The following is a 27,647-nucleotide window of genomic DNA, read 5'->3' as shown; positions in this document are numbered from 1 at the left end:
GAGTTATTGGTTTCCAAAGGTTAACCAATGATAGCAGGGTTGTATTTCTGTCTTGTTTATAGTATTGGCATTCAATGAGAATGTGTTTAACAGTCAGATTTACAGAACAATGTGGACACTGGGGTGGATCATCTCCTGTGAGTAAAATGAGTATGACCTATTCTTGCTCTTGAAAGGACTATTTCTTCTTGTTTGGGAATGCCAGAGTGCTGTCCATTCTGTTAGACATGCACCATGAATGATTTGTGGATAGTCTGATGCTGGAACAGGGACATTTGTTAAATCTAAGGTAGTTAGATTTTTTGCAGCTTTATCGGCCAGTTCATTACCAGAAATTCTGGAATGTGCTGGAATCCAGCAGAAGGTGACCAGTTGGTGGCACTCTTCAATCTGCAGCAATAATCTAATTTCATTTAGAACAGGATGAACTTTATCTGAAGAGTTACATAATGCCATAATTGAGCTGAGGGAATCAGTGTAAATAACAAATTTTAATGAAGAGTCAGAACAGGTCTTTTCTAAGGCTAGTTTAATTGCATATAATTCTGCTGAGAAGATACTGAATTCAAGTGGAAGGGATGCTGAAAAAGTGGTGTTTGGAAACACTGCAGCTGCTCCACGTTTGAGCTGGATTTAGAGCCATCCGTATAAATTGGGGAAAAATCAATATATCTATGAATGTGAACTGCATGAAGTTGTCTGGTATTTGATTCTTGTAGAATATTCTTTCCCCATTGGCAGAGGTAAGTGTCACAAGTTGGTAGAACGGCAGGACTCCATGGTGGTTGAGTGAAATTTATTACCTGTTGTACAGAACGAATGGAAACATTCCAAACCTGCATCAGTTCAAGGAGGCAAAGACCAGCTAGTTTTATTATGCATTATTTCTGTAGAGGTTTTCTAGTGGCGTACTGAATAGATATGGCTGAATGGGATGAGAGGCACAACTTTGTATTTTGACAGCATACTTCAATAACAATGTTTTCCTACATAAAGTTAGTGGTGGCTCATGAGTGTCAATGTAGAGGTTACGAGTTGGTGATGCTCTGAATGTACCAAGTGCAATCCTCAAGGTGCTGTGTTGAACTGAATCAAGTCAGTGCAGTGTGCTTGCTCTGGCAGAATCATAGACAGGAGCACCATAATTGAGATGGGATCTGATTAATGCCCTGAATAACCAAAGCAGGGAGGTGCGATCTGCACCCCATGTTAGGGAGGATAAAGTTCTAAGTATATTTAACTTTTTTATACAGGAAGTTTTACATTTTTAATATGGTCTAAGAAATTTAATTTGTTGTCAATCCTAGAAATCTGATGTTAGTAGCGACTGGGATGGAGATATTGGAAATTTGAAGTTTAGGATCCGGATGAAGTTTTCGTTGTCTACAAAAATGGATTGCAACTGTTTTCTGCTGAGAGAGTCGGTAGCCATTGAGACTGGCCCATTGTTGTATTTTATTTAGTGATATCTGAAGCTGTCTTTCAATAGATCTCAGGTTTTGGGAATGGCAGGAGATGGAAAGGTCATCTGCATAAAGGTAAGTCTCAATTTTCTTTGGAAACTGTTTACTGACAGAATCAATTCTAAGAGCAAAAAGAGTGGCACTCAATACTGATCTGTGTGGAACATCTTCTTCTTGGATGAAAGTTGAAGAGAGGGCATGTTGGTATCTCACTTGGAACAATCTAAAATGTAGAAAATTCTGAACAAATTTGGGAAGGTTGCCCCGTAGACCGAGAACATAAAGATCACTAAGTATGCCATGCTGCCATGTGGTGTCAAATACCTTCTCTATATCTATTGAAACCAATACTAGATGTTCATGCTTAACGAAGGCATTCCGAATGAAAAATTCAGCCTTGACCATGAGATCGAAGCATGACCTGTTTTTTCGAAAGCCATGTTGACTATGGCTCATTAGATGTTCTGACTCAATGATCCAGATGAGTCTACTATGGACAACCTTTTCAAGGATTTTGCTGAGGCATCTTGAGAGAGAGAGAGATATTGGTCTATAGCTGTGGGGGTTGGATGGATCTTTTCCAGGCTTTAGGAAAGCCAAAACAATAGAATGATGCCAAGAAGCTGGATAAACATTTTCTAAAAAAATGCAGTTATAAAAGAGCAGAAGGAGACGCAAAGCTTTGTCATCAAGATGTTGCAGCATGACATAATAGATCCCATCTGGTCTGGCAGCGCCATTGTGGGCTGTTTTAATGGCATGTAAAAGTTCAGAATATTGCAGTTATTTGTTATACGGTAGACTGCGAGTAGTTTGGAAATTAATAGTATGCTGTTCTTTACTGTTTTTACTTCACTGGAAAGATGTAGTATAAGCAGATGCTGCTGATATTTCAGCAAAGGTACTTCTCAAAGCATTTGCTATATTCAAGGGACTTTATAGATCTCGCCCATTCCAGGAGAGGATTGGAGATGGTATGGTTGGAAACTTACCAGATAGCTGTCTAATTTTTTTCCAAATTATTTTGCTGTCAGTGTTTCTGTTGATGCTGGATGCAAAGCAGGTCCAGGATTCTTTCTTGGCTTGCCTTTGTATGAAATGTACTTTTATCCTTAATTTTTTATAATTTATCAGATTGGTTGTGGTTGGATATTGCCAAAACAAATTCCAGGCTTTATTTTTTGCTTTTTTCGCTATTGTGCGAAATTTCACCTTATTCCACCAATAATTATGTTTTCGGCCAGGGGGAGTTGATAGTGGTATTTTGTCTTTGGCCACATTTAGGAGATGTGACGTGATGTAATCTGTCACATCATCAATAGGCTGGAGACGGATTTTTTTTTTTCCTCTTCAAAGGATACTGATGACTGGAATTTTGCCTAGTTTGCTCGGACAAATTTTCATTTCCTGCAGGGTTGAGTTAGAGGAGTCTGTGCTATTAATATGTTGCATACAATTGGGAAGTGACCACTGCCCATAGGATCATTAACAATATACCACTATGGTCAGGGCCAGTACTGGAGAACAAATGGAGAGATCTATTGCTGAGGTTTGTCCAGTTGGGAGCTGAATGTGAGTGTCTGTAGTGATTAAGATGAGATTTAGTGCCTCTAAAAGGCTTTCAATGAGTCGATCCAGTCTATCTAATTTAGAAGAGCCTTATAAGGGGTTGTGCCCATTAAAATCCCCTAATATACAGAGAGGTGGAGGTATCTGTATAAAGAGGTCTTTGAGGTCTCTTAAACAGTAAGTATGGTTTGGTTGTAAGGAGATTGAAACTAGTTATTGCAATATGGAGAGTTATATGAGCAGCAACAGCTTCTATTTCAGTTTGAAGTGGAATATGTTTAGTCGAGATTTTTGAATTTATTAGGATTGCCACACCACCATGGTCAGCATTAGCTGTATTACGATATCTTTGATAAAGGCAACAGTTCTTTATCAAAGGAGAAATTTGCAAGGTTAGGTAAGTTTCTTGAAGACAAAGAACAACTGGAGAATATTGGTTAATTAGATTATGGATGTCATCTGTGTTGCAACAAAAACCTCTGTAGTTCCATTGTAAAATACAAGGTATTATTTGTGTTTAATTGATGGAGCTGTATCTGACTGCTTTTTGAAGGTGACTGGCTTATTACTTTCCAGTTTTTGTTTATCTTTTTTGGAGAAAACTGGACGGCCAATGTCCATTTCTTCTTCAGCACAGATTTCTAAAACAAGATCTTCCTGTACTGATGTGCAATCTGTGTCCATGGTTGTGTCCTGGATATTTTTAATTGCATTTGAGTTTATAATATGGGATGTGGTAGCACTCTTTGAAGGAGGAGATGCCGTTGGTATTGTCAGAGGAGTATTATTTGCTTGATCTAAGAGTTTGGGTTGTTGCTTACATATACTTGGTTGTTGTTCAGAGAGGATATTTCTAGCCCAATCAGAAATTGATTTATTAGTGGGAACTGTGACATCGGTTTGAGTGGAGACATACTTTTTTTACGACATTGGCATAGGTTACATTTTTGTTTATAGGAGGTACAAGTTTTCTTGCTCCGTGGTAACTTACTTTGTTCTCGACCTTGTATTTTACCATTGTTTTCTCAGTTTTCCATTTTTCACATGTCTTGGAATATGCAGGATGATCACCTTTGCAATTTGGGCAGGTCATTTTTGTGGTTGTACAGTCACTTTGTATGCGATCTGAGGACACACAGTTAGGGCAGACAGGAACTCCTCTGCATACAGTTAGTGAGTGGCCAAACTTTTGGCATTTGTAGCATCGTAAAGGATTGGGAATGTAGGGGCGAATGTGGCAAAGTAAATAACCTGCTTTTACAGAGGAGGGCAAGTTTGGTGTACTGAAGGTGAGAATAATATTTCTGGTTGGTATAAGTTGATTATCTTTTTTAGTCATTATACGTTTTGCTTGAATTACATTTTGTCCCTGCAGTTCTTGGGTTATTTCCTCCTCTGTGACATGTAAAAAGTCCTAACTGGATACAACACCCTTTAGATGAATTTAGGGTTGCATGAGGAGATATTTTTACTGGAATGCTAGCAAAGTCTGTAGGCTGTAAAAGCTTCTCTGAATGCCTGTGGTTCATAGTTTCCACTAATACTCCTGACTGGAGTCTTTTAACAATCTTAGGAGATCCAGCAATACCTTCCAGATGTTTTTGTATAACGAAGGGAGACAGTTTGCTCATAGGCTGACTAGTGAGTGAGTAGAAAATTAAAAATGATGGGCAGGGTTACTCCATCTGATTGGTCTTCTATCTCTTTGGATTGTCATTACTCAAGTCATGATTGGTGTCATAGTCAAATGTAATTTTCAGGTCTTGAGCTCGTAGGCTCTAAGGGTGGATAAGAATTTTTATCCATGATGGCTCCTTTTGGCCCTGGGGGTTTGTCTTTACCACCAAGTTACTGGCCCTGCCACGGGAAGGCAGGAGCAGTGCACGAGGTGACCAAGCAGCTGTTAGTTGTGTTAGTGAGAGATATGAAAAAGAAACAGAAAGGTGTCTTTCCTTTCTGGGGCTTTGCCTACTTCCTGTAGTGTCAAAGAGCTACTCCAGTAGAAAATGAGGAAAACAGTAATCAGAACAAAAAAGAATCTCTATAGGGCAAAAGCTCTTTGAAAAGATTGCTATATGAAATGCACTATAATCGCTTGGCCATGGAATGCTTGGCACCCGGGGCCACCTCAGAAGCTTGTTCAAATAAACTGTGACTTTTCCCTATTCAACAAGAATTGGATGATTCAGCAAGGGACTTTGGTCTAACCAAATCCAATGCAAAGCTCCTGACATCTTGTTTAAAAAATTGGAATCTACTGGATTCCAGATACAAAACCTCCACATACAGAAAAATACACATCCCTTATGGTGTTCTTAGACTATTGCAGATCCTGCATTATTGTTTGCATTTTATTGAGCTTTATGAAGAAATCTGTATTAGTCACACTCCAGAAAAGTGGTATTTTTCAAAGATAGTTAAAAAAAAAGATTGAAAGCTGTGTTGTTTCACAATGGGACTAGATAACCATCAATTCCTGTGGCACATTTTGTTCATATTAGACTATGGAAATGTGAAGCATGTATTAGAGAAGATCAAGCATGAACACTATAAGTGTGATGTTTGCGGGGACTTCAAGATGCTGGAGTTCCTTTTGGGTCTGCAAGGTGGTTTCACTTAGTTCCTTTACTTTTTCTGCCTCTGGGACAGCAGGGCAGTAGATCAGTACTACAGGAGAAGAGAATGGCCTGCCAGAATTGAATTGCACCTTGGCACCCACAATGTAGTCAACAATCCCTTGGTTCCAAGAAACAAAGCCTTGCTTCAACCATTCCATATCAAGCTGGGACTGGTCAAACAAATTTTTAAAACAATGGATCCTCAAGGTGAAGCATATACACCGTCAAGCATATACAATCTACATTTCCCAAACTGTCTGAAGAAAAGTGAAATATAGCATATCTGTCGGTCTAGTTAAGCTGATGTTGGTTTCAGAAGAACTGGAAGACAAAATGAATGGTGCTGAGCAAAATGACCAGCTGTCATTTCTCTTGTTGTGAATAGTTTTTTTTTGGTAACATTAAGAGTGAAAACTGCACAGACCTAATTAACAATTGATTGGAAATATGGAAAAGTGGGAATGTAGAATATTAACTGAGCTCAATTACTTGCAATCTCACCTGCATTTTTCAGGCCAAATCTGGGCAATGTTAGTGAAGGGCATGGGGAGAGATTCCACCAAAACTTGTCAGTCGAAAAGAGTTATCAAAGGTGTAATGAATCTAAGTTAGTTGATGATGGGCGGGATGAAGTATATCTGGGCAACTATACTTGTTCTTAGTACAGAATGATTACACTGATCACAAAAGAGAGATATGTTCAAATGTTCATGTTTAAAGAAATTTTTTTTGATTAGTCTGAAGGAGTCTACTTTTTTAATTTGATTTTTTTTAGCTTGTTGTTTACTTGTAGCACAGATTAATAATATATTCTGTAAAAGAGATTAAACATTGTTAATATATCTGATAAAGTATTATTGCACAATTACTTTTCTTTAATTTCTAGGAAAACCATTTAAGTCAGCGTTTCCCAAACTGTGTTCTGTGAGATGTGAACAAGTGTTCCGTTAAAAATCGTAATTAATAATTAGAAAAATAAAATAAAATAAAAAAATTTTGCATATTTTTAGCATACACCAATTATGTATCACTATAATTTTTAACGTTATTTTTTTTCTGTTATTCACATAGACTAATAATCAGATAGACCACGGAACATTTTATTTTGGTGGGCTTTTGCACAGAGAAGTATGCATAGAGGTAATGATATCTGGGAAAAAGTAGCACAATGTAGTGATCTAATATGCCATTCTTATGCGATTTAGCCTGGAGTACACGGGCTGAAGGAGAGAGGGAAGCGAACCGATATCATAACTAAACTTACTTCCTTACATAAATTTATTTTTGATAATTATCAGTATTTCAAAATATTATTATTAAAAAAAATTGACCATGGATTTGTGGTTGAAAAAAGGAACTTTAAAACGAGAAGCAAGTACTTCTAGTATTGCAGCTGTTGTCAATGAAAACAAACAGAATATTGTCACACTTCAAAGTGAGGATGAACAATCGCAGCCGTTTGTTCCGTAAAACTCTGAAGTGAAAAAACAGGAACCAACTAATAAAAGACCAAAACGAAAGTATGATGACAGTTATTTGAATTTCGGCTTTACATGCATTGGAAACAAAGATACTCCTGATGCACAGTGTGTCGTATATAATAAAATATTAGCAAACAGTTCTTTGGCTCCTGCTAAATTTGTATTTCGTAAGTGTTCCGTAAATATATTGTGAGATGAAAAGTGTTCCATGACTAAAACAGTTTGAGAAATGCTGATTTAAGTTAGGCAAAAACTAGAGTGATATTTGGAAACAGCATACCCAAATTCATACATAAACACCAACGAATGCAGATAAACAGAATATTTTTTTTTGACAATTCGTTATATAGTGCTATTATAAACTGTGTCCACAATTTAGCTGGAAGGTAAAATAGGAGATGGCAACTTGTACTGAAAAATTAAGAGATTTTGTATATCAATGGACACATCATTTGTTGTGACCTTCAAAACTTATGCACTTTCCAAAGCTCACATGTGATAAATGTTGATCTACGTCATTCGAAATTTTCTAATCACATTGATTTGACTGCCAAATTAGAATTAATTTTATAATTCAATCCTTTCTGTTAAGCAATTTTTTGTTGTGAAATGAGTGAATTTTATAATTTACTCATTTCTGTTGTCTAAAGTGCAATGAATTCCAACTAGATTCTTCATATAGATAATAGTTTCTAGTTAGTACATGTACAGCAACATTTCTGTGTGCTTGTTCATTTGCAAGTTACACTATTTTAAACAGAAGAAAATCTGAATACTGTTTAAATAATATTGAGTTATTAAACTGACTGTTTTTGGGCATCTGTGAGTGTTAATTGAAATAATTTTTGGAAAAAGTGACCATAATAAATTCAGTCCAGTAACATTAGAGGAGGCTCAAAAAAGAATCAAACAAATAAGATCTGGAAATACAGCAAATTTATTTCAACACAATGAGCAAACTCACTGCAACATTGGCAAGCATTTTGTTAATTGAATTAAGTTATTTTGTATCCTTGCTATAGCCCAGAAATATAATTCAAAAGATAGCAAAAGAGACACTAGGACAATTCAGGAAAAACTATAAGAAGAGGGGGGGTAAAGATATGGAATGAAGAAATAGCTAAAGCAGTATAAGATAAACAAGGTAAATATCTTAAATATATACAAAACAGGACAAGTGAGAATGAAGAAATATATAAACAAGGATGCAATAAAACTACAGATATAATAAGGAAGGCTAAAGCAGCAGAGTCATGGGATAGATTTATAAGCAAAACAAAACAATGTTCATGGAAGACAAAATTTGGCATATAAAATGATGAAACCCTTGAATAGCACAGAGAAAGACACTTCAAGAATAAATATAATAAAGGAAGGACAATGGAAAAAACATCATGAAGAATTGTGGAAAGACCCAACATATCAAACAGAAGAGATACAGTTAGTGACATAGATCCGATAACGAAGGAAGAATTGGAAAAGGCATTGAAAGCTACAAAAAATAGGAAAGCAGTAGGAATGGATAGTATAAATGCAGAACTGATCAAGTATGGAGGAAGTTTTTTAAAAAACGGGATACTAAATTTATTTAATAAATGTTGGGAACAATATAAAATACCAGAAGAATGGAAGATAGCAAAAATTATTTCAATATTTAAAAAAGGAAATAGAAATGATACAAAGAATTATAGAGAGATTCGTTATTGTTGTTATTGTTATTTGGTTTTTAGGAGCATTAGCAACTAAGGCCATATTGCTCCGGGATATGCGGTGGTCATTCCCTGACCTTTCCGCATCCTCCGTATTTGGTGGTGACGGGCTCGAACCCCGGTCTAATCAAGAAGCGTGTGCTACGCACTGCTGCTCCTTCCCACCTGGCTACGGAGGCGCAATTATAGAGAGATTAGAATACTAAATAGAGTATATAAAATGTATAGCAAAATAATAAATAATAGAATTAAAATTATCTGTGATGAAATATTAATAGAAGAACAGGCAGGATTCAGAAAAGGAAGATCATGTACAGATAATATACAGTATTTATATTAAAACAAATAACAGAAAAACGAAAAGAGTTTAATTTAGAAACGCATTTAGCATTTATAGATTATGAAAAAGCATTTGATCGAGTAAACAGACGAAAACTATGGGACATATTGAGTAATAAAGGATACCCAAAGCATCTATGAGAGCATCCTTGGACTCAAGGGAGGTTCCCACGGACTGGAGATGTGCAAATGTATCCCCAATTCACAAAGGGGGATCGAAGCGTGACATGAGTAATTACAGACCAGTTAGTTTAACTTCTGTTCCGGGTAAAATAATGGAGTCACTGGTTAAAGATGCATTGCAGGATCATCTAGACAAGACTGCAGCAATAATTCAGACACAGCATGGGTTTGTTAAGGGAAAGTCTTGTCTGACAAATTTGATAGGATATTATGATGTGGTTACAAAGGAACTGGATGCAAAAAATAATTTCGATATCATATATTTGGATTTCAGGAAAGGAAAAACTATAAGAAGAGGGTGAATAGTCTTCCATGCGCAACACTGTTGCGCATGGAAGACTATTGTACAAATTGGAGCAGAATGGTATTAAGGGTAAGTTGCTCCAATGGATAAAAGGATGGTTAAGTGGGAGAAGACAGAGGGTGGTAATCAATGGGTGCTGCTCTTCTTGGACTAATGTTATTAGTGGAGTCCTACAGGGTTCGGTGTTAGGTCCACTGTTGTTTTGTATATTTATCAATGATATTAATGAAGCTATATCAGGCTTAATGTCGAAGTTTGCAGATGATACAAAGGTTGGCAGGGTTGTTAATGACAGTAATGGCAGTGTGCTACTGCGACAGAATCTAGATAATTTGGGCAGATGGGCTAAGAAGTGGCAACTGAAGTTTAACCTTGACAAATGCAAAGTACTGCATATGGGTAGAAGTAACCCCAGAGAAACGTACCAACTGTGTGGTACTACACTTAAGGTGGTAGAAAATGAAAAAGACCTGGGAGTAATTGTGCAGTCAGATATGAAGTTCTCTGAGCAATGCAGACAGGCTGCCAGGCCAGGTCATGGGGTTTTCTCAATGATATATAGGAATTTTGCTAGCAGGGAAAAGGAGGTGATTATCCCTCTGTATAAGGCAATGGTCAGGCCACGCCTTGAGTACTGCGTGCGGGTCTGGAGGCCTCATTTTAGGAAGGATGTAGATTTACTTGAGCGTGTACAGAGAAGGGCAACAAGATTGGTGAGGGGAATGAAGGGATCCTCTTACCAAGAGAGGCTCAAGTTCTGCAAATTGCAGTGGCTGGAGACTAGGCACCTGCACGGTGATCTGATTGAGGTATATAAGGCCTTGAATGGGTTGAGCACGCTGAATTCTGATGGGATCCTTCCACTTGTTCAGATTACGAACCTAAGGGGGCATAAATTCAAATTAAGAAAAGACAGATGTAGAATAGATGTGCGGAAATTTGCCTTTAGCCAGTGGTTAATTGCTGGAACAAACTTCCATCTGTCATTGTGGAAGTTGATAGGTTGAATAAATTTAAGGAGGAACTGGACAGGCATTTGTAGGGAATGGTGTGATTTTTTTTTTTTTTTTTTTTGGCTGATGCTGCATAAGCTCATACATTTGCTTTCTTGCATCACATGCCACTACTACTACTACTACTATCTTACAAAAATAATAGAGTTTATATCAAGGAACAAAAATAGTAATAGATACAGGTAATAAATTAACAGAACAAAGTATAATAAATCAAGGAGTTAGACAGAGATGTAGCTTGTCACCAATGCTGTTTAACATATATATCGATTTTTTTTTTTTTTTTTTTTTGATTTGGTAGTTGTTGGCGCATCGGCTTCTGTGGCCATATTGCACCTCCCAAGGTTTTTGCAGTACTTTGATCCAAGCCCGAGGCGGGAATCGAACCCGCGACCTTTGGGTTGCCGGGAAGGTACTTTACCCACTCCGGCTAGCCCGGTCGGCCATATATATCGAGGATATGTAAATGGAAAGAAGAAATTAATACAGGTATATATTTAAATACAAAGAATAGGATTAATACAATGTTATTTGCAGATGATCAAGTAATTATTCAAGATAGTGAAGATAATTTACAAAGAGCAGTATTTAAATTAAACTAAATAGCAGAAGAATATAAAGTTAAAATATCAACGATGAAAACTAGAACAATGGCTTTTAAAGAGAAAAATACGGTGAGAACAAAGATAGTTATAGACAACAAAATATTAGAACAAGTAAAACATTTTAAATATCTAGGATGTGATATAACATATGACGCCGAAGAAGATATGAACCAGAAATTGGCGAAATTTCAAAATATATGTGGAACAATAAAAAGAACAATGGCTAAGAAAACAAGGAAAGAAACACAATTGAAATTTTACAAAGTAATGACAATACCAACACTTCTTTATGGTTCTGAAACATGGATACCAAAACAAAGAGACATTAATAGAATACAAGCTGCAGAAATTAAATTTTTAAGATATGTTAAAGGATGTACAAAATTAGATAAAATACCAAACATAAATATTAGAAAGGAATTAAAGATTTACTCAATTAATGGCAAAATTATAGAATACAGACAAAGACGGAAAGAACATGTAGAAAGAATGGAAGATAACAGATTCCCTAAATTAGCTTATACATATAGAGCAAGACCAAAGAAAAGATGGGCAGACCTCTTCGAGATCAGAACAGGCAGATCGCCTAATCTATGAAGGAAGATAAGATAAGATGAGATGAGCTATAGCCTAGATTTGGCCCCAAGTCACTTTTTTTATTACATTTCCAAAGCTTGAAGAACATTGAGGCAACCGGTATGACTCTAGTGAAGAAGTTAAAGTAGCCATGAAGAGTGTAATGGTTGGCTGCTCAGTTGAAATAATTTTACTTGAATAGCATACATTTAAGTGCTTGACAAAATGTATCAAGTAAGTATGGAGAAAATGATATATCAAATTATTAAAGACAAAGCTTTTTTATTACATCTTAGGAGGTATCTGATTAAGTTCTATAACGCTCTAGAGAGGGATAGTAAAATGAAAGGTGAAATTTTCAGTTATAAATGATACCAGAACATGGGAGCCATGAATTCAAATTATTGGTTTAAACTGGATTGTAGGAAATTTTGTTTTAGTCAGTGAGTTCTTAATTACTGGAATAAGATGCCTGGTGCCTCCTAGCACCATATGACTAATACTAAAAAGTATGTTTTTTTTTTTTTTTTTTTTTAATTTATCTCTATTCTTTGAAAAGTTATATTCAATAAGGGACTTTACTTTTCAGTAAACACTTGAATAATTTGTATATGTATCATAATTTTGGTTTTGGGCACTAAACATTTTTTAATTTGAATTATTTGTAAATATAATTTTTTTTTTGTGAAATTAACTTAGACTAATTCTATAAAAAAAAAAATGTATAACATATTAATAAATAAAAAAACAATGAGCTTACCTAACTGACCCTGGTCATTGGAATACCTATTTAAAAAAAAAAAAAAAAAAATCAGTTGCAGCCAATGCTAGCTAACAAACAATTTATTAAAAATACTAATTTCTTATAGGGAGAACAACATATTAGAATATCTACAGCTGTGTGCACAACAACCATCGCAAGTAATCCTAGAAATCTGTGGGGAGGGATGGAATATTGGAAATGGTGAGAATTATAAGGGTGCTCAGATAGCCTATTATGGCTCAAATAAAAAATTAATACAACTGTAGATTACAAAGCTAGCTATCTTAACACGTGATATTTATGATATCATGTTGTTTGTTTGTTATTTGGTCTTTAGGAGCATTAGCAACTAAGGCCATATTGCTCCGGGGATATGCGGTGGTCATTCCCTGACCTTTCCGCATCCTCCGATGTCATGGGCTTGAACCCTGGTCTAATCAAGAAGTGTGTGCTACGTGCTGCTGCTCCTGCTCACCTGGCTATGGGGGCGGCCCTGATATCATGTGTTGGGATAGCAAGCACTGTAATCGCAGCTATTACAACTAAAGGTACTATTACATATCGCTACTGTGTACAGTGGGCCAACAATCACTGGAACTGGACAATGGAGGACTAAAAAGGTTGCACAGACTGAAAAAAAATTTTATTTCAGTTGAGTGAATGGTAGTGATCAGGGTATGAAGCCAGTATATCACCTATGCCTGGTGATATACTGTAGGTGGGCAAGGGAATGTTATGGTACAGACCATCATGTTTTTTCAGAAATTTTCTGATACTGGGCCCTTGGTACCCAAGGACCAATGTCTAAAAGATATGAAGTCTTACTTAATCTCCAATCTATTTACAAATTGATACAAAAATGATAGCACAGTTTCTATTAGAATCAGGAGTTTTTATAATAATAAATTATGTTTAGAATTTTGTTAAACTGGAAATTATCTTTTATTAATTATGATTTACTTATTTCTTATAATTTGAAATTTCTTGTGATATTATCTATTTTTCTGCTCCCATCACTTTCTAAGTTTTTCATCCTGCAAACAGGAAAAACTGCCTGTCTGCGAGATGAAAATTAGCAGAAAAATACAAGATGGGTGTAACAGCACCAATTATAGAGTGCTGTAGGTACAGAAGTCCTCTTCTTATCCATCTGCATATCAGGTAACATTCATTTATTAGTGTCTATTACAATAATCATATAAAAAAGGCAAGAACACTCACATGGTATCTGTTACATCCAAACTAAACAATTAAAATCTTGTAGTGAAATCAAAATTCTCATGCTTTCACTGTCTTCAATTTCAATCATGATTGTTTCACTTCCATAAACTGCTTGGCTGTTCATGAAGACAAATACAGTAATACCCCGAAGTTACGTGATAGGTGGGTCTGACGAAAATCGCGTAAGTCGAATTCGCGTAAGTCGGGGTACAACTTTGCATATAAATACATATAAATTTTGCTTAATTGGGACCAAGGACTAACAAAAACACTAGTTTAGAAGAAAAATATTAATAAAATTGCAGTTCTTTATACATATTAATACAAAATATGTATTAAAAAACAAATGACTTACGTTAAAAAGTTATTTCGATGTCGATGGCTTCATAAAATCTAACAAATTCGTCTGACGACACAGCGCCTTCTTTTTTTCACGCAGAATTTCTTCGTAGCAAGCTAATAATTTTTTTATTCCTTGCTTTGTAGCTATAACACGTTCTTCGTTGGAGTCTATGTTTTCTAAAATTTTTAAGCCCTTTACAATTGAGCCCTTTTCAATTTTCAACCTGTCAAGTTTGCAATTGTCATGTGCTTTTCGCCATTGCCTCATTTAGGCCTGTAGCACGTGCAATATCACATGGTCTTTCATTTCGCTCAAAGCGTTTCACAATTTCATATTTTTTCTCTATCGACAGAGGCGGACTGGCCATAAGCCTTACCGGGGAAACCCTGGTGGGCCAGAGGCCAGTGTGATTTTGGCCATTAACCATAGTATGAAGCCACTATAAATTTTTCCGGGTAAGAATTTTTGACCCAGTCCGCCTCTGTTTATCGATAATTGCTTTTCTTTTTCTCTCTGAATCTGCAGTGTCTTCACCAGGACGCTTCCTTTTCACACCTTTTAATTAAGTATTTTACTCATTTTTAGGGAATAAAGCACAATTACAAAACTAGTTTATGCGCTTTGTTTATGCTTGATACGCATAAACAAAGCGGCGCGGATGTAGCAACTGAATAAACAACACCATAAAGGCAGAGATACACTATTAACACCTCACATTTCTAGGGGTTACTACCATAAAACAATAAAAATCTAGTTGCGTTTCTGCTAGTGAAATCTGTTATAAAATCGATCTAATTGCATTTGCGATTATACCGATAGCTGGAATTGTGTTGGTTTTTACGTTATTATGGTGAAATGTGTTTCCCCTTCACTGATATAAAAAACATAAAAGCAGCAAAGTTGAATTTTGTTCATCTTTCGCTCTCATTCTCCGCCGTCGCACCGTATATCGATAACATATGAAAAACGACCTTGAAGATAGTGGGCGGCAGCGTTGCCAAACGAAAATCAAGAACCGCGTAACTCCGAGTTCGCGTAAGTCGGGGTAGCGTAAGTCGGGGTATTACTGTACTCAAAAAATTGCATTACCTCATATTTTAGGTTGTTTGTTTTAACACTGGCAGCTAATCTTTTAGAAATAGCTAAAAGAATGTATATAAGTAATAACAATACAAAAGCAATGTAAACTGTTTAAAGTAGGGGGGAAAAATCAAGAATCATCCTGATTCCCTAATTTATATGAATAACTCAGATTTACGGTACATCTATTTTAAGACTTTGTGGGGGAAGTACATTTCAATGAATATTAATCACTTATTCAAATGTAGAGGAATTTTTAAGAAATGTATAATGACTAAAATGTAGTGCTAGTGGTTATAAATGAAATTACGTGTTTGCAGGAGAGTCCTCTCCTTTCATCTATTTCTGTGATAATCAAGATTTGATCTGCATAGATAATGCGATGACCTGGACAGATCGTGGCATTCACTCTTACAGTGGGATTCTTCCTCAGATGTAAGGTTGTGGCACAAGGTAAGAAGCAGTCTCATATTTCTCAAGAAACCGGCTTCTTTCTTATATGAAGCTATTAATTGCAGGAAAAATTACTTTTGTGCCTTACTGGTAAATATACAATGAAATAAGTACAGCCAGGCCTCGCATAACGTGATTTCGATCAATGCGATTTTCAGTTAACGCTATTTGAAAAATTATACCACTTTTCACTTTACATGATGCAAATTTCCAGTTAACGCGACCTTTTTTTTTTTTATGCGATAGTTGAAAAAGATTTGAATCGCGCGTTAAGCTTACCGCGAGTCGTACGGTCAATAAACAAAAGTTTGCCTGCTGCCCACCTCGGTGTGTTCCATCTACTATCGGAAGAAGACGTGTTACTTGTTTGTCCCCTGCTAATAAAGTCAATGCACACTTGCATAAAAATTCAAATTTTTAAATGAGCCAGATGAAAGTGTTACCATGAAGGAGATAACGGTAAAAGAATTAGATGAAATCTTTCGTATCACATACTTTTGTATCGCAGAGAACCTCAAACAAAAGGGTTGAGGTTCTCTGCAATATTTATTTCGCTAGGGCCCAGAGAAGATTGTTGTCGGCTATCGGAAATTGATTGATGAAAAGAGAAAGTCAACACTGTTCAAATATTTCCGCAACAGTCATTTCTTCATTGTGTATTTTATGTCAGAGGTTCCCAAACTTTCTCGGTTCACGGCGCCCTTAGTGTCTCAGCAATTTTTTCAAGGTGCACCCAGACCAAAAGAAATATCTAACAGTTCCATTTAGTAGTTAGGTCCAAACAACTTAATAAGAAATGTTGAAACTGTGAACTATCTCGAGCTAGTAGTTCGCACGGTGTCTGACAGATGTCGAGTATTGCTGTGTTTCCCTCGAAAATTTAAAATATTCCGCGGCGCACAGTTTGGGAACCGCTGTTTTATTCAATAAACATTTAATTCCATAATTATTTTCATTATCTTTTACATTGTATACAGTTAAAAAGTTATTTAAAAGGTATTTTTTAAATTCTTTATGGACATTCCAGAAGGTCAAGAACCAATTATAATTTTTCCTATTGATTATTATATTCGATTAACATGTTTCTGTTTTGCGCGATGCGCTCGCAGGACGAATTAATCATGTTAATCGAGGCCAGCCTGTACTTTTTTTTCCCAAAATATCAGCATGTTATTTATGGTTCATATAATAACAAAAATTCTATGAAAGCAGTGATTTTTTTTCATTACTTTGCTCATACTAGGATGACACTTTGATGATGACTACTGTGCTCTGATGACTGCTGCACATCGTCATGGCATTGAGCGGATAAGTATTACTAGGAAATCTCATGGTACCAAATACAGATTAATGTCTCCTGTAGTGCTGTAAGTGTTTTCATTTCTTTTGTATTATTGAAACACTCATTTTGTTCTAAGAATTTTCAATTGGATCGAGGTCTGGACTGTTCCCAGGCCATGTTATTGCATGAATTTATTTATCTTTCAACCATTTTTGTACCAGTGGACAGTAAAGAGAATGAAAAAAATTACATTTATTTAAGTAAGAGTATGATGTTTCATAAAATTAAAACTTACTGCTAATTTTATGAAGTAGTTTTTTATTTTTTTTTATTTGGTAGTTGTTGGCTCATTGGCTTCTGTGGCCATAATGCACATCCCAAGGTTTTTGTAGTACTTTGATCCAAGCCCAAGGCGGGATTCGAACCCGCGACCTTTGGGTTGCTAGGCAGGCATTTTACCCACCTGGCTAGCCCGGTCGGCTTATGACATAGTACTTATGATTTTGGGTCTATGACATTGAGCAGAGTCATCCAAAAAAATGCATTTGGCACCATCTTTCACTAAAGAGTTTGCATGTGAATACTGATAAGAGCAGACACACAAGCAAGAGGTCCGCTTGATTGTATGCGGTGGCAATAGACCATCGACAACTGTCCAACCTGTTACCATTGATTACAGAACTTTCCTCAGACAAGAACTTTATTTCTTTTCACTGAGCTTTTGTTTGGATCTGAGTGTTTTAAACAGCTATGTGGTAACAAGGGGGTGATTTGCAATTTCTGACATTGTTTCAACATAGTTGTTGTCTTTTTTGGATTGCAGAATTTAGCTGCCATGCTAATATTTTGTTAAGTTCAGTAAAGGAGGAGAATTTCTCAGATTTTTTGTAAAACTGCATGCAATTTATGTAGATCAACTGATTTAGACAAGATTTATGTAGTTTTAGATAGTAAATCTTACAAATTGCGACTGTCAGAAATTTCCATCCTCTCCCCAGATTTTGTGTTTAACTTGTCTGATGTCTGCTCGGCAACCAAAGAGAAATTTTCCATGCACGATATACTGATAGAATCACTAGTCTACTCTTTCTGATGTATATGGAACCATGTCTCAGAAATTATTAAATAAGTCAACACTCGAAAATACCAACAAAAAATGCTGGAAAAATGACCTCAGGATCTGAAGATGAGAAACAGCATTTGAACCCTACAGTTCAAACTCCAAAAATTAAAATCGATGAAAAACCACCTAAAAACTCTGACTGATGATGAGGACACAAGGCCTGACTAGCTTCCAGAAAAGTAACAGAATTAAAACTAGAATGACAACTGAATCTCCAGTTCAAATGGACAAGGAAAAAGAAACACAACAGGAAATTGAAGACATTACAGAGGACACAGAAATAAAACCTCAGGCAGCTGACTCTGCCCTGGATAAAGTAATTTCAGTAAGACTCCAATCCATACAGCATGTCCCACCCACTTTTTCTTACTATTGAATACACCATGAATTGTCAAACTAATAGAGCAAGCTTATCTGCGAAAAGATCTAAACCTCCCAAGCATTTCCTAATTCATTTCACAAATATATGTGGTCTCAATTCTAATCACAACGAAGTCCATTTCCACTTGCAGTCTGCCAAACCCCATGTACTTTTTATGACAGAATCTCAGTTATTGGTTGATTCAACTATTGCTCATCTCAGATGCCCAAATTATTCGCTGTATGATTCCTTTTGCCTCAAAGGTGGTACTTGTGTATATGTCCGTTGTGATATTCCCTGTCAGAGACTTGGCAATTTGGAATCTCCTCTCTTCGATCTTCTCTGGCTTAAAATCTCTTGTGTCAAATTCATCTGTTGTCTCTACTGTTCTCCCAACTCCACTAATCACTTGGAGCTCTTTGACTTCCTCTCTTTGCAACATGACTTTCTCCAGTCCAACTTTCCTAACAGTGAGGTAATTTTCCTTGGTGATTTTAATGATCACAACTCCAGCTGGCTTCTGTTTTCTAGTCACACCGACCCAGCTGGTCGAGATGCTGAGGCTTTTTCAATTACTAATGACCTCGCACAGACTGTTCATTTACCTACAAGAATACCGGACAATCCTAATCATACAGCCAACACGCTTGATCTTATTCTCACAAACAACCCTTCTAAGTACAAGGTCCAAGTGAGAGGTCTTTTAGGCACTTCAGATCACACTTGGTGATTGTCTCTTCTCCAATGGAGCCTTTATCTCATGGCTATTCACAACCTTGTATTGTTTGGCATTACAAGAATGCAAAATGGGATGACCTGAGAGATTTCTTTTCTTCTTTTCCTTGGTCGGATTACTGTTTTAAAACTTCTGATATCAACGTTTGCTCAGATCGTGTCAATGAAATTATTCTTGCAAGAATGGAATCCTTTATCCCACACTCCACTTTAAAATCTCGTCCTTTATCTAAACCTTGGTTTTCCAATAAATGTGTTAAGGCTGTTCAAGAGAAGAATGTTGCATATTGTAATTGGCTTGTTTCTAATTCTTTAGTTTCATTTTCTGCCTACACCAAATCTCACAACAATTATAAAGCAGTTATTAATCAGTCCAAACTAGAGTTTGAACAGGCTAAGAGTAGAAAACCTGCTTCTTGCCCTAATAGTAGCCGAGCATTCTGGTGTCTTGCCGAAGCTATTGGCCGTAACTTTTGCCCATTTCTGCTCCCACCTCTGTCCAAACCAGATGGTTCGGTTGTCACTTCAGTCAAGGATAAAGCTGATCTGCTAAGCATCCCATTTTTCTTCCAACTCATGTATTAATGATCCTGGTAAAACACCTCCCACCATTCCCAACACGCTCCATTCAATGCCTCCTGTGGTCTTCCGTCAAAAGGATGTCAGCAGGATTTTGACGAATCTTGATGCTAAGAAAGCTCCATGTCCCGATGGAATTTCTCCACTTGTTCTCAAAACTTGTGCTCCTGAACTTATTCCTATTCTTTGTCGCCTTTTTTTCACTTTCTTATTCCAAAGGTGTTTTTCCTTCTGCTTGGAAATTTACTCATATCCAGCCAGTTCCTAAAAAGGGTGACAAATTCCTCACATCCAATTATTGTCCCATTGCAATTACTTCTACTCTTTCTAAAGTAATGGAGAAATCACTTAACCGCCAACTCTTAAACTACCTAGAAACCTTCCGTCTAATCAACGATCGCCAGTATGGATTCCGTCAGAGTCGATCCACTGGTGATATTCTGGCTTATGTTACCCATTTATGGACTAATTCAATGGAAAGGTTCAGTGAAACACAAGTAGTTGCTCTTGACATCTCAAAGGCTTTCGATCGTGTTTGGCACAAAGGTCTTCTAAACAAGCTTCCATCTTATGGTTTGCCAACTGCTTTTAGTAATTGGTTATCCAGTTTTCTCTCTGATCTCTCAGTGAGGGTGATGGTAGATGACTCTCTGTCTTCTAACTTCTCCACTAATGCCAGTGTCCCCCAAGATTCAGTTCTTTCCCCTACTCTTTTCCTCTTGTATATTAATGACCTTCTTCCATTGACTGGAAATCCTATCCATAGTTTTGCCGATGATAGCACATTGCATTCCACTTTCCATTTTGAGAAATCTTGCCCTGCTCAATCAGCTTCAACTTCTCGAAAATCTGCTACCAATTCCTTGCATGCCGATCTGCAGGTAATTCTCCAGTGGGGCAAAGACAACTTAGTTCATTTCAAACCTTCTAAAACTCAGTCTTGTCTTATATCTCACAAAAAGGATTCTTCTGCTCCTATGCTTATCTTTAGTGACACTCCGATTTCTAGGCAAAATGATATATCTCTTTCAGGGATTACCCTGACTTCTAATTTCTCTTGGCACAAGCACATTACAAATATTGCTTCCTCTGCATCTAAAGAACTTGGTTTTCTCTTTCGCTCTCGGCATTACTTTCCTTCCAAACAGCTGCTCACTCTGTATAAATCGCAAATCCGCCCTGCCATGGAATATTGTGCCCACGTCTATGGCGGTGCCCCCAAAACCTATCTCAGGTTTCTTGTTTCCATTCAGAAGAGGGCAATTAGGTTAATTAATGATTCATCTCTAACAGAGTCTCTCCACTTGCTGTCTCACAGACATACTGTTTCTGCTACATGCCTCTTCTACAGATACTTCCATGGGCACTGTTCTTCTGAATTGGCTTCCATAATTCCCGCTCTCTCTTTCAAAACAGTCCGAACACGTGCCATCACCAGCCAACATCCATTTACTGTCCAACTTCAAACTCACAGAACCAACTTTTCATCTTCCTTGTTTATTCATTCAACTGCCATTTTCTGGAACAACCTTCCTTCATACGTATTTCCTGAAAATTTCAGTCTACAGAATTTCAAGTCCAGTGTCAACAAATATCTTCTTTCATCTTCTCAACCTCCAACCCAAGCACGGTACTAAGTACTATAGGTTCTGATACCTCTCGTGTTTGGGGTTTACGTAAAAAAAAAAAAAAGAAAAAAAATTAAAAGAACTTATGTTCACTCAAACAAATAGGATAATGGCCAGGGTCCAAAGACGTATCATTGAGTGTTGAAATGAACTTGAACAAACAGTAGACCTACACATTCAAAATCAGCTACTTAAAGCTAAATTAGAAGCGAAGGAAACAGAATTCCAAAACCAGAGGGAACAACAAATGACCTTCGCACAGGTGGTAAAGGCTTCACCACGACCAGAAAGCTACTAAACCCCCAAACAAAGACTTCCAACAAACACGAGGATAAAATTGTCATAATTAGGCCAACTGAAAATACATTAAATTCTAGCAAAGGCAATAAAGAAGGCTATCGCTACAGATTAGAGCCAGAATTTCGGACCATCAAAATAAAATGCCTGAGAAAAATCAGAACTGCAGGGATCATTATAGAAGCTGCCACAAAGCAAGATGCAGAAAAATAAGGAACAACCCTGTTGATTTAATCTAGGCCTAAAAACTGAAAAGCTCAAGACAAAAGGGCCAAACATTTTGATATAGATAAGTCCAAGACAAAAGAAGAAATAATGAGAGAAGTATGTACCAAGAACTTTCAAGAATATATAACCAAGGAAGAACTAGCCTCAGAGTTTCACTTGAAGTACTCTACCAAATCCAGATGCAACCAATCCTGTAACTGGATTGCAGAGTTATTTCCCATACTATGGCAGATAATCACAAAGCAAGAAAAAACCTATACAGGATGGGGTAGCCACAGGTACAAGGAACATTTCTCTATACTTAAGTACTGCAGGTGTCTGAAGTTAAGGCATACTTCACACACCTGCACCCAAAAAAAAAAAAACCCCACCTCTGGCCATTGTAATGTCAGGGGTCATGATTATAAACACAGGAAGCAAATGTGCCAAATGTAAATCTTCTGGGCTGGCATTTAATCACTCCATGATGCATCCAAAGTGCCCTGTCTACACTAAGGCAGTAAACCAGCTTAAACAAAAAAATAGATTATGGATATTCTCCATAATTCCAATAATGACCAGGCTATGAGGTTCTTACAGTTAAATGCCCAGTGTGCATGCTCAGTGGTAGATCAGCTGAAAATATTTAGGGAAGAAAACCAAATAGACAGCACATATCTAGGAGCTCTATACCCATGGTTGCAAGGTTCAAGAATACCCTAGAAGCTACAGAATCATTGAAACCACCATCGATACTATGTGGGTAGCAATAGTAATCTGAAACAAAAACATTACATACTAAGGTCAATAGATTATGTACCCCACTGGCAGTATATGCACAGATTACCTCCCCTCTGGGATCCCTCCACATTATATAAATGTATTGTACAACAAATCAAAGCATAGTCCCTCCTATCCAATACCTTGAAACAGCTTTAAGCCAGCTTCCTGGTAACAAAATTCTTATATCAATAGATTCAAATTGCAGATCTCCTAGATGGCATAGCCATACTCCAGACAGATCATGAACCTTCAATGGGCAGGAACTGGCAGACTTCATAGCCACAACCTCACTACAAATCCTAAACCAGCCATACAATCTACCAATGTACAGCAGTACTCTGCATGGAAGTGTGATAGACATTACTATGGCAACACAAGCCACAGCACACAAATTCATAGACTGCCATGTGCAGGAACCCTGGACTACATCTGACCACCATGCTATTACCTTCCTGGTGTGCGAACTGGATCAGATCCCACCCTCCAATATATGATATTATCAGATATAACATCAAAAAAGTGAACTGGCACAGATACCAAAAACTCTTGGAGCCCTCCCTTCAGGAATATCTCTAGAAGGGAATAATGAAATGCATCCAAATCAACAGGTTAAAGAAACAACCAAGATCATATGCAGTCCCCTGTTGGTGCTCTGAGCTGGATATTCTCTGGCAAAGGGTTAACCAGGCAAGAAAACATTTCCAGAGGTTCAGAACAAATTGGCCACCAGAGGTAAATGTCAGAAGGGGGACTTCCTGAATTTAAGGAATCAGTATACAAGCCTTATAATAAGGCAGGAAAAGAAGGAATCCTGGAAAATGCTTGTTGGTACCACAGGTAATGCTGATCCATGGGGTGTGGTTTACCATATTGTTACCAACAAGCTGATAAAAGGTGATGTGGTAAACACCACAAACACAGAGGCTGGCCAGACTACCAACACCCAGGAGGAAACAGTCAGCAACATTCTTGATACAGTGTTTTCAGTATATAACAACCCCCTTACACAAGACCAGTCCACTATATGCACTGAAACAACAGCTACCAAAATCTGTAGACTGAGACCACTTTCAACCCTGGATGAACTATCCATAGCACTAGACAAAATCAAAAACAATAACTGTTCAGGTAATGATCTTGTCGAAATAGAAATGGTAAAAGAACTGGTCAAAAGCTATCCACATCACTTATTGCAACTGTACAATAACTGTTTACAAAAGGGTATCTTCCTCACTTCTTGGAAATAGGCCCATTGCCTTGTTGCCAGTTTTGGGCAAGGTAATGGAGAGGCTCATACTATTCAGGTTACATGCTTAATACCTCAATGCCAATTTACAATCAGACAAACAGTTTGGATTTAAATAGGAATGCTCTACAGAGGATGCCATGAACTATCAAGTCAAAACAGCACATAGAGCAGAGGTAAAATATGTACTGGCCATATCCATCAATTTTTCAGAAGCCTTCAATGCATTGTGATGGCCTAGCATACTTTGCAGATTGTGATGTGCTGGAATACCACAAAATTTATTTATGTTTGTATAAACTAACATTTGTTTTATCCTTTATCAGCTGGTAAATATCAATAAGTATTGAAAGTAAATGTGTGAAAAAGAGCAAGGAGTTATAACACTGGAACAAAAGATAAAAGTACATGACAGATTTCACTGTTTTAGAATTAAATAAAAAATGAAGTTTACTGTGTTTTTTCATATATTTTATAGATATATTTATTCTTCCCCTAATTCCTTATTTTATTGGACTTCAATCTTGTCAAACAAGATGCTTTTCAGGAACATAACCCCTGTCATTGGTAAATTGTTTACAATCAGTAAACAATTATGGCTAGCAATAATAGCTCACTTTCTCACAATAAAGAAATACAATGTGCCCATATTTCTTTCTTTTTGCATGAAAGAAATGAGCACATTGTACTTCTTTTTTCCTTGTGAGAAAGTGAACTATTACAAGGAAAAATATAAGATCACATTGTTATTATGCAAAATGTATTATTAACAAGAGTCAAAAATTCAGTGTCACATGTGTTTGGCATGTGCTTTTTTTTTTTTTTTTTGAAAATTTCTAGGGAATAAATGGTATGATGTTGGAATCTGAAGATGATGTGAAGTTGGGAGGATAATTAACAATAGAATTCTGGCATTAACAATAGATCTACTATAAAAATTGTTAATTGATAATTAACAATAGATTTTCTTCTGAATAATTTGGACAGGCTTTATGGATAGGTGGAGAAATGGTAACTATTTAAATAGTAACAGGCTCTTTTCCCTCAAATGTAAGGGAAAAGAGCTGAAGTCTATGAGGAGAGGGACTTGGATGTTATAATATAATGAGATATGAAGTTTACAATTCAATTTAAGCAGGTGGTCAGGAAGGTGCACAATGCATAATCAGTGATTTTGATACCTTTCCATCTAGGGAGGTCGTTATAGTCCCATTATAAAGTCACTGTTGAGACTGCATCCAGAATCTAAAGAGGCATAAGCTTCTTGAAAGGATCAAGGGAAGGTAAGTCCTCTGACAAGAATAGCAATGGGATGTCCATATGAAGAGAAACAAAAAAGGGCGTGGGTTACAGGCACCTCAATGGAGAGGGGACAGACAGCACAAAATAAATGATGATGGAATTTCACATTTAAATGGGACATAAAAACTAGGAAACAAATAAAAATTATTGAGGAAAACTAATGGACTGCATTCATATTTGGTCAGTATATTCTCATCCAGTGGAACAAACTGCTGCCCTGGTTGGTTGAGGTTGACAGTATGGCACAATCTGAGGCAAATGGATTGGTACTTCTGGCATTGGGAAGAGTACAAGAAAAATGAATGCCTTCTTATAGATTTTTTTTTTTTTGTTGATATAACAAAAGCCTGTGTACCTTTTGCCTTTACTAATATGAATGCTGTTACTTGGTAACTATTTTGAAAACTTTAATATATTATTATTACTACTAATACTAAATTCTTTATTATGTAATTGTAAGTTACATAAGAACCATTAATGTTAGCTAATTTGAAGAGGAGAGAGTAGATTCCCTCCCCACAAATTATTCTACACTGATGTCATCCAAGTTTTGACCATGATTCCCATCCAACCTGTCTTTCTATACACAATCACAAAAAAAACTTTCAAATTTTTTGACTATAAGTGTAATATAAAATCAGAGTTGGAAATGGGTTTATATGTAGGTATACATTGCATACCTACTTAAAGAGATTTTTTTTCTTTAAATCTGCCACTTCTGAATGATTTATACACTAGTTATTTCCAGAGATTCTAATACTAATTCTGGAATGCATACCCAGTTCTAAAAATCCATTTCTAACTCAGTACACACATTTTACATAACAGTGTGACATACATACATAAATTCATTAATCAATATTTACATACATATATTTATATGTATAACACACATACTGTATTTTACATAAAGTTAACCAGTCAGTTGTCATTGTGTAATCAGTGTTTTGACCAGCTGGCATTGTGAACAGTCAGTATTTTGATTATGTTGGTGCTTTAATTGTCATTTCAACTGTTGCCAATTTGTACTTTTCAGTGTTTTGAAATGTTGCTGTTCTGACTTATTTGTTTTGACTACCAGTAATCTGTTAAGATCTAATTCTTTATAATGTGATCTAACAAAAATTGAGTTATACTTACGTAGCATATACAAGCTCTGATTTAAGTTTATTTACTCGTCTTTTGTAGTATATTATAAGAAGAATAATAGCAATTAGTAGAATGATGCCTAGAGAGATTCCTATACCCATCCAAGCTCCTGAATCATTATCATCACTAAGTTTTTCTGCACTTCCAGAGGCAACTACTGAAAATATATATATATAAGAAATGATAGATTTGAGAAGAAATAAATCTATAGTCAAGTGAACATATGAAAGTAATCTGGAGATCACTAATTAATTTGAGAATTATATAAGAAAATTTTACTTTGTAAAATATTAAGTTGTGCTCCTTCAAAATAATACTGATTTTCAAATTAAACAATCATCAAAGGGGGGAAAAAAGCTATTATCTCAAATTTCAAAAATTAGAAAATATATATTTTTCCATTTTATAATTTTTTTAAAATGTAAAGATAATCACAAATTATATCTTGAAAAATCCTGAATGAAGTTGTCAACTAAAGTGAAACTGCCACCTAAAAATATGAATGTTACATATTCATCTATCTATATAAACAGCCTTAATTATTTATAAAGAATAGAACTATGAATTGTCATGGTTACAGCAAACTGCACTATAACAAGGACAAATTTTTTTTGGGAGCTGTTTAGAAAATTAACTTAACTCATCTTTTTACTTGTTACCTTTGGTTACTGAACATGTGGTATCATAAGTGCTCTTTGGCACAGTGTTGTGTGTGTGTGTGTGTGTGTGTGTGTGTGTGTGTGTGTGTGTGTGTGTGTGTGTGTGTGTGTGTGTGTGTGTGTGTGTGTGTGTGACATGAATAATGTGCCAAATGAATAATTAAGATATCACAATAACTGGCTTTGTTTTGGTATTCATTGTGATATCTTAATTCTGGATATTAAAAATATAATTTTTTTCAAAAGTTCATCTATTAAAAAATTCATGAAATCTCTATTGAACAGGAAAATGTGATGCAAAGTTGGCAATATCACAGGACTGGCATGCTAATGGGCTAAATCTGTAATTCTGTGCTTGAATATTTTTTTAAATTTTTTATTATTATACAATGTTAATATATGGTGCAATTTGGAATTAAAAACAGACACCTCCTTAAAGTGCTGAAATTTATGGTATACATTCTTATACAGATGAACCAATAGTAATCAAACAAATAGTTCAAGATATGTCATAATATATCCTATTACAAATTGTTCAGTAAAAGTTAGAGATTCTGCTAATGCAGTTTGATGGGT

General features: G+C 36.2%; 1 protein-coding gene across 7 annotated transcripts in view; it reads right to left on the bottom strand.

The window, feature by feature from the left end:
* Positions 1-27,647, bottom strand: part of LOC150080478 (uncharacterized) — a 354,693-nt gene that overhangs the window by 34,485 nt on the left and 292,561 nt on the right. For 6 of the 7 annotated variants that reach the window (XR_016547421.1, XM_090381810.1, XM_090381811.1 and 3 more), the window contains 2 exons: positions 26,404-26,569; positions 12,621-12,646 (listed from right to left, as the gene is read on the bottom strand). Coding sequence is in view for 6 of the 7 variants with exons in the window: in XM_090381810.1 (XP_090237936.1) it covers positions 12,621-12,646; positions 26,404-26,569 (192 nt within the window). In the remaining variant the exon portion in view is untranslated. The remainder of the gene's footprint in view (positions 1-12,620; positions 12,647-26,403; positions 26,570-27,647) is intronic. The other variant, XM_090381815.1, reaches the window with a different exon arrangement.

This window comes from Mastigoproctus giganteus, chromosome 9, assembly GCF_048544385.1.
Source record: "Mastigoproctus giganteus isolate SK-2022 chromosome 9, ASM4854438v1, whole genome shotgun sequence".
Lineage (NCBI taxonomy): Eukaryota > Metazoa > Arthropoda > Arachnida > Uropygi > Thelyphonidae > Mastigoproctus > Mastigoproctus giganteus.
This window is presented reverse-complemented; position numbering and strand designations above follow the sequence as displayed.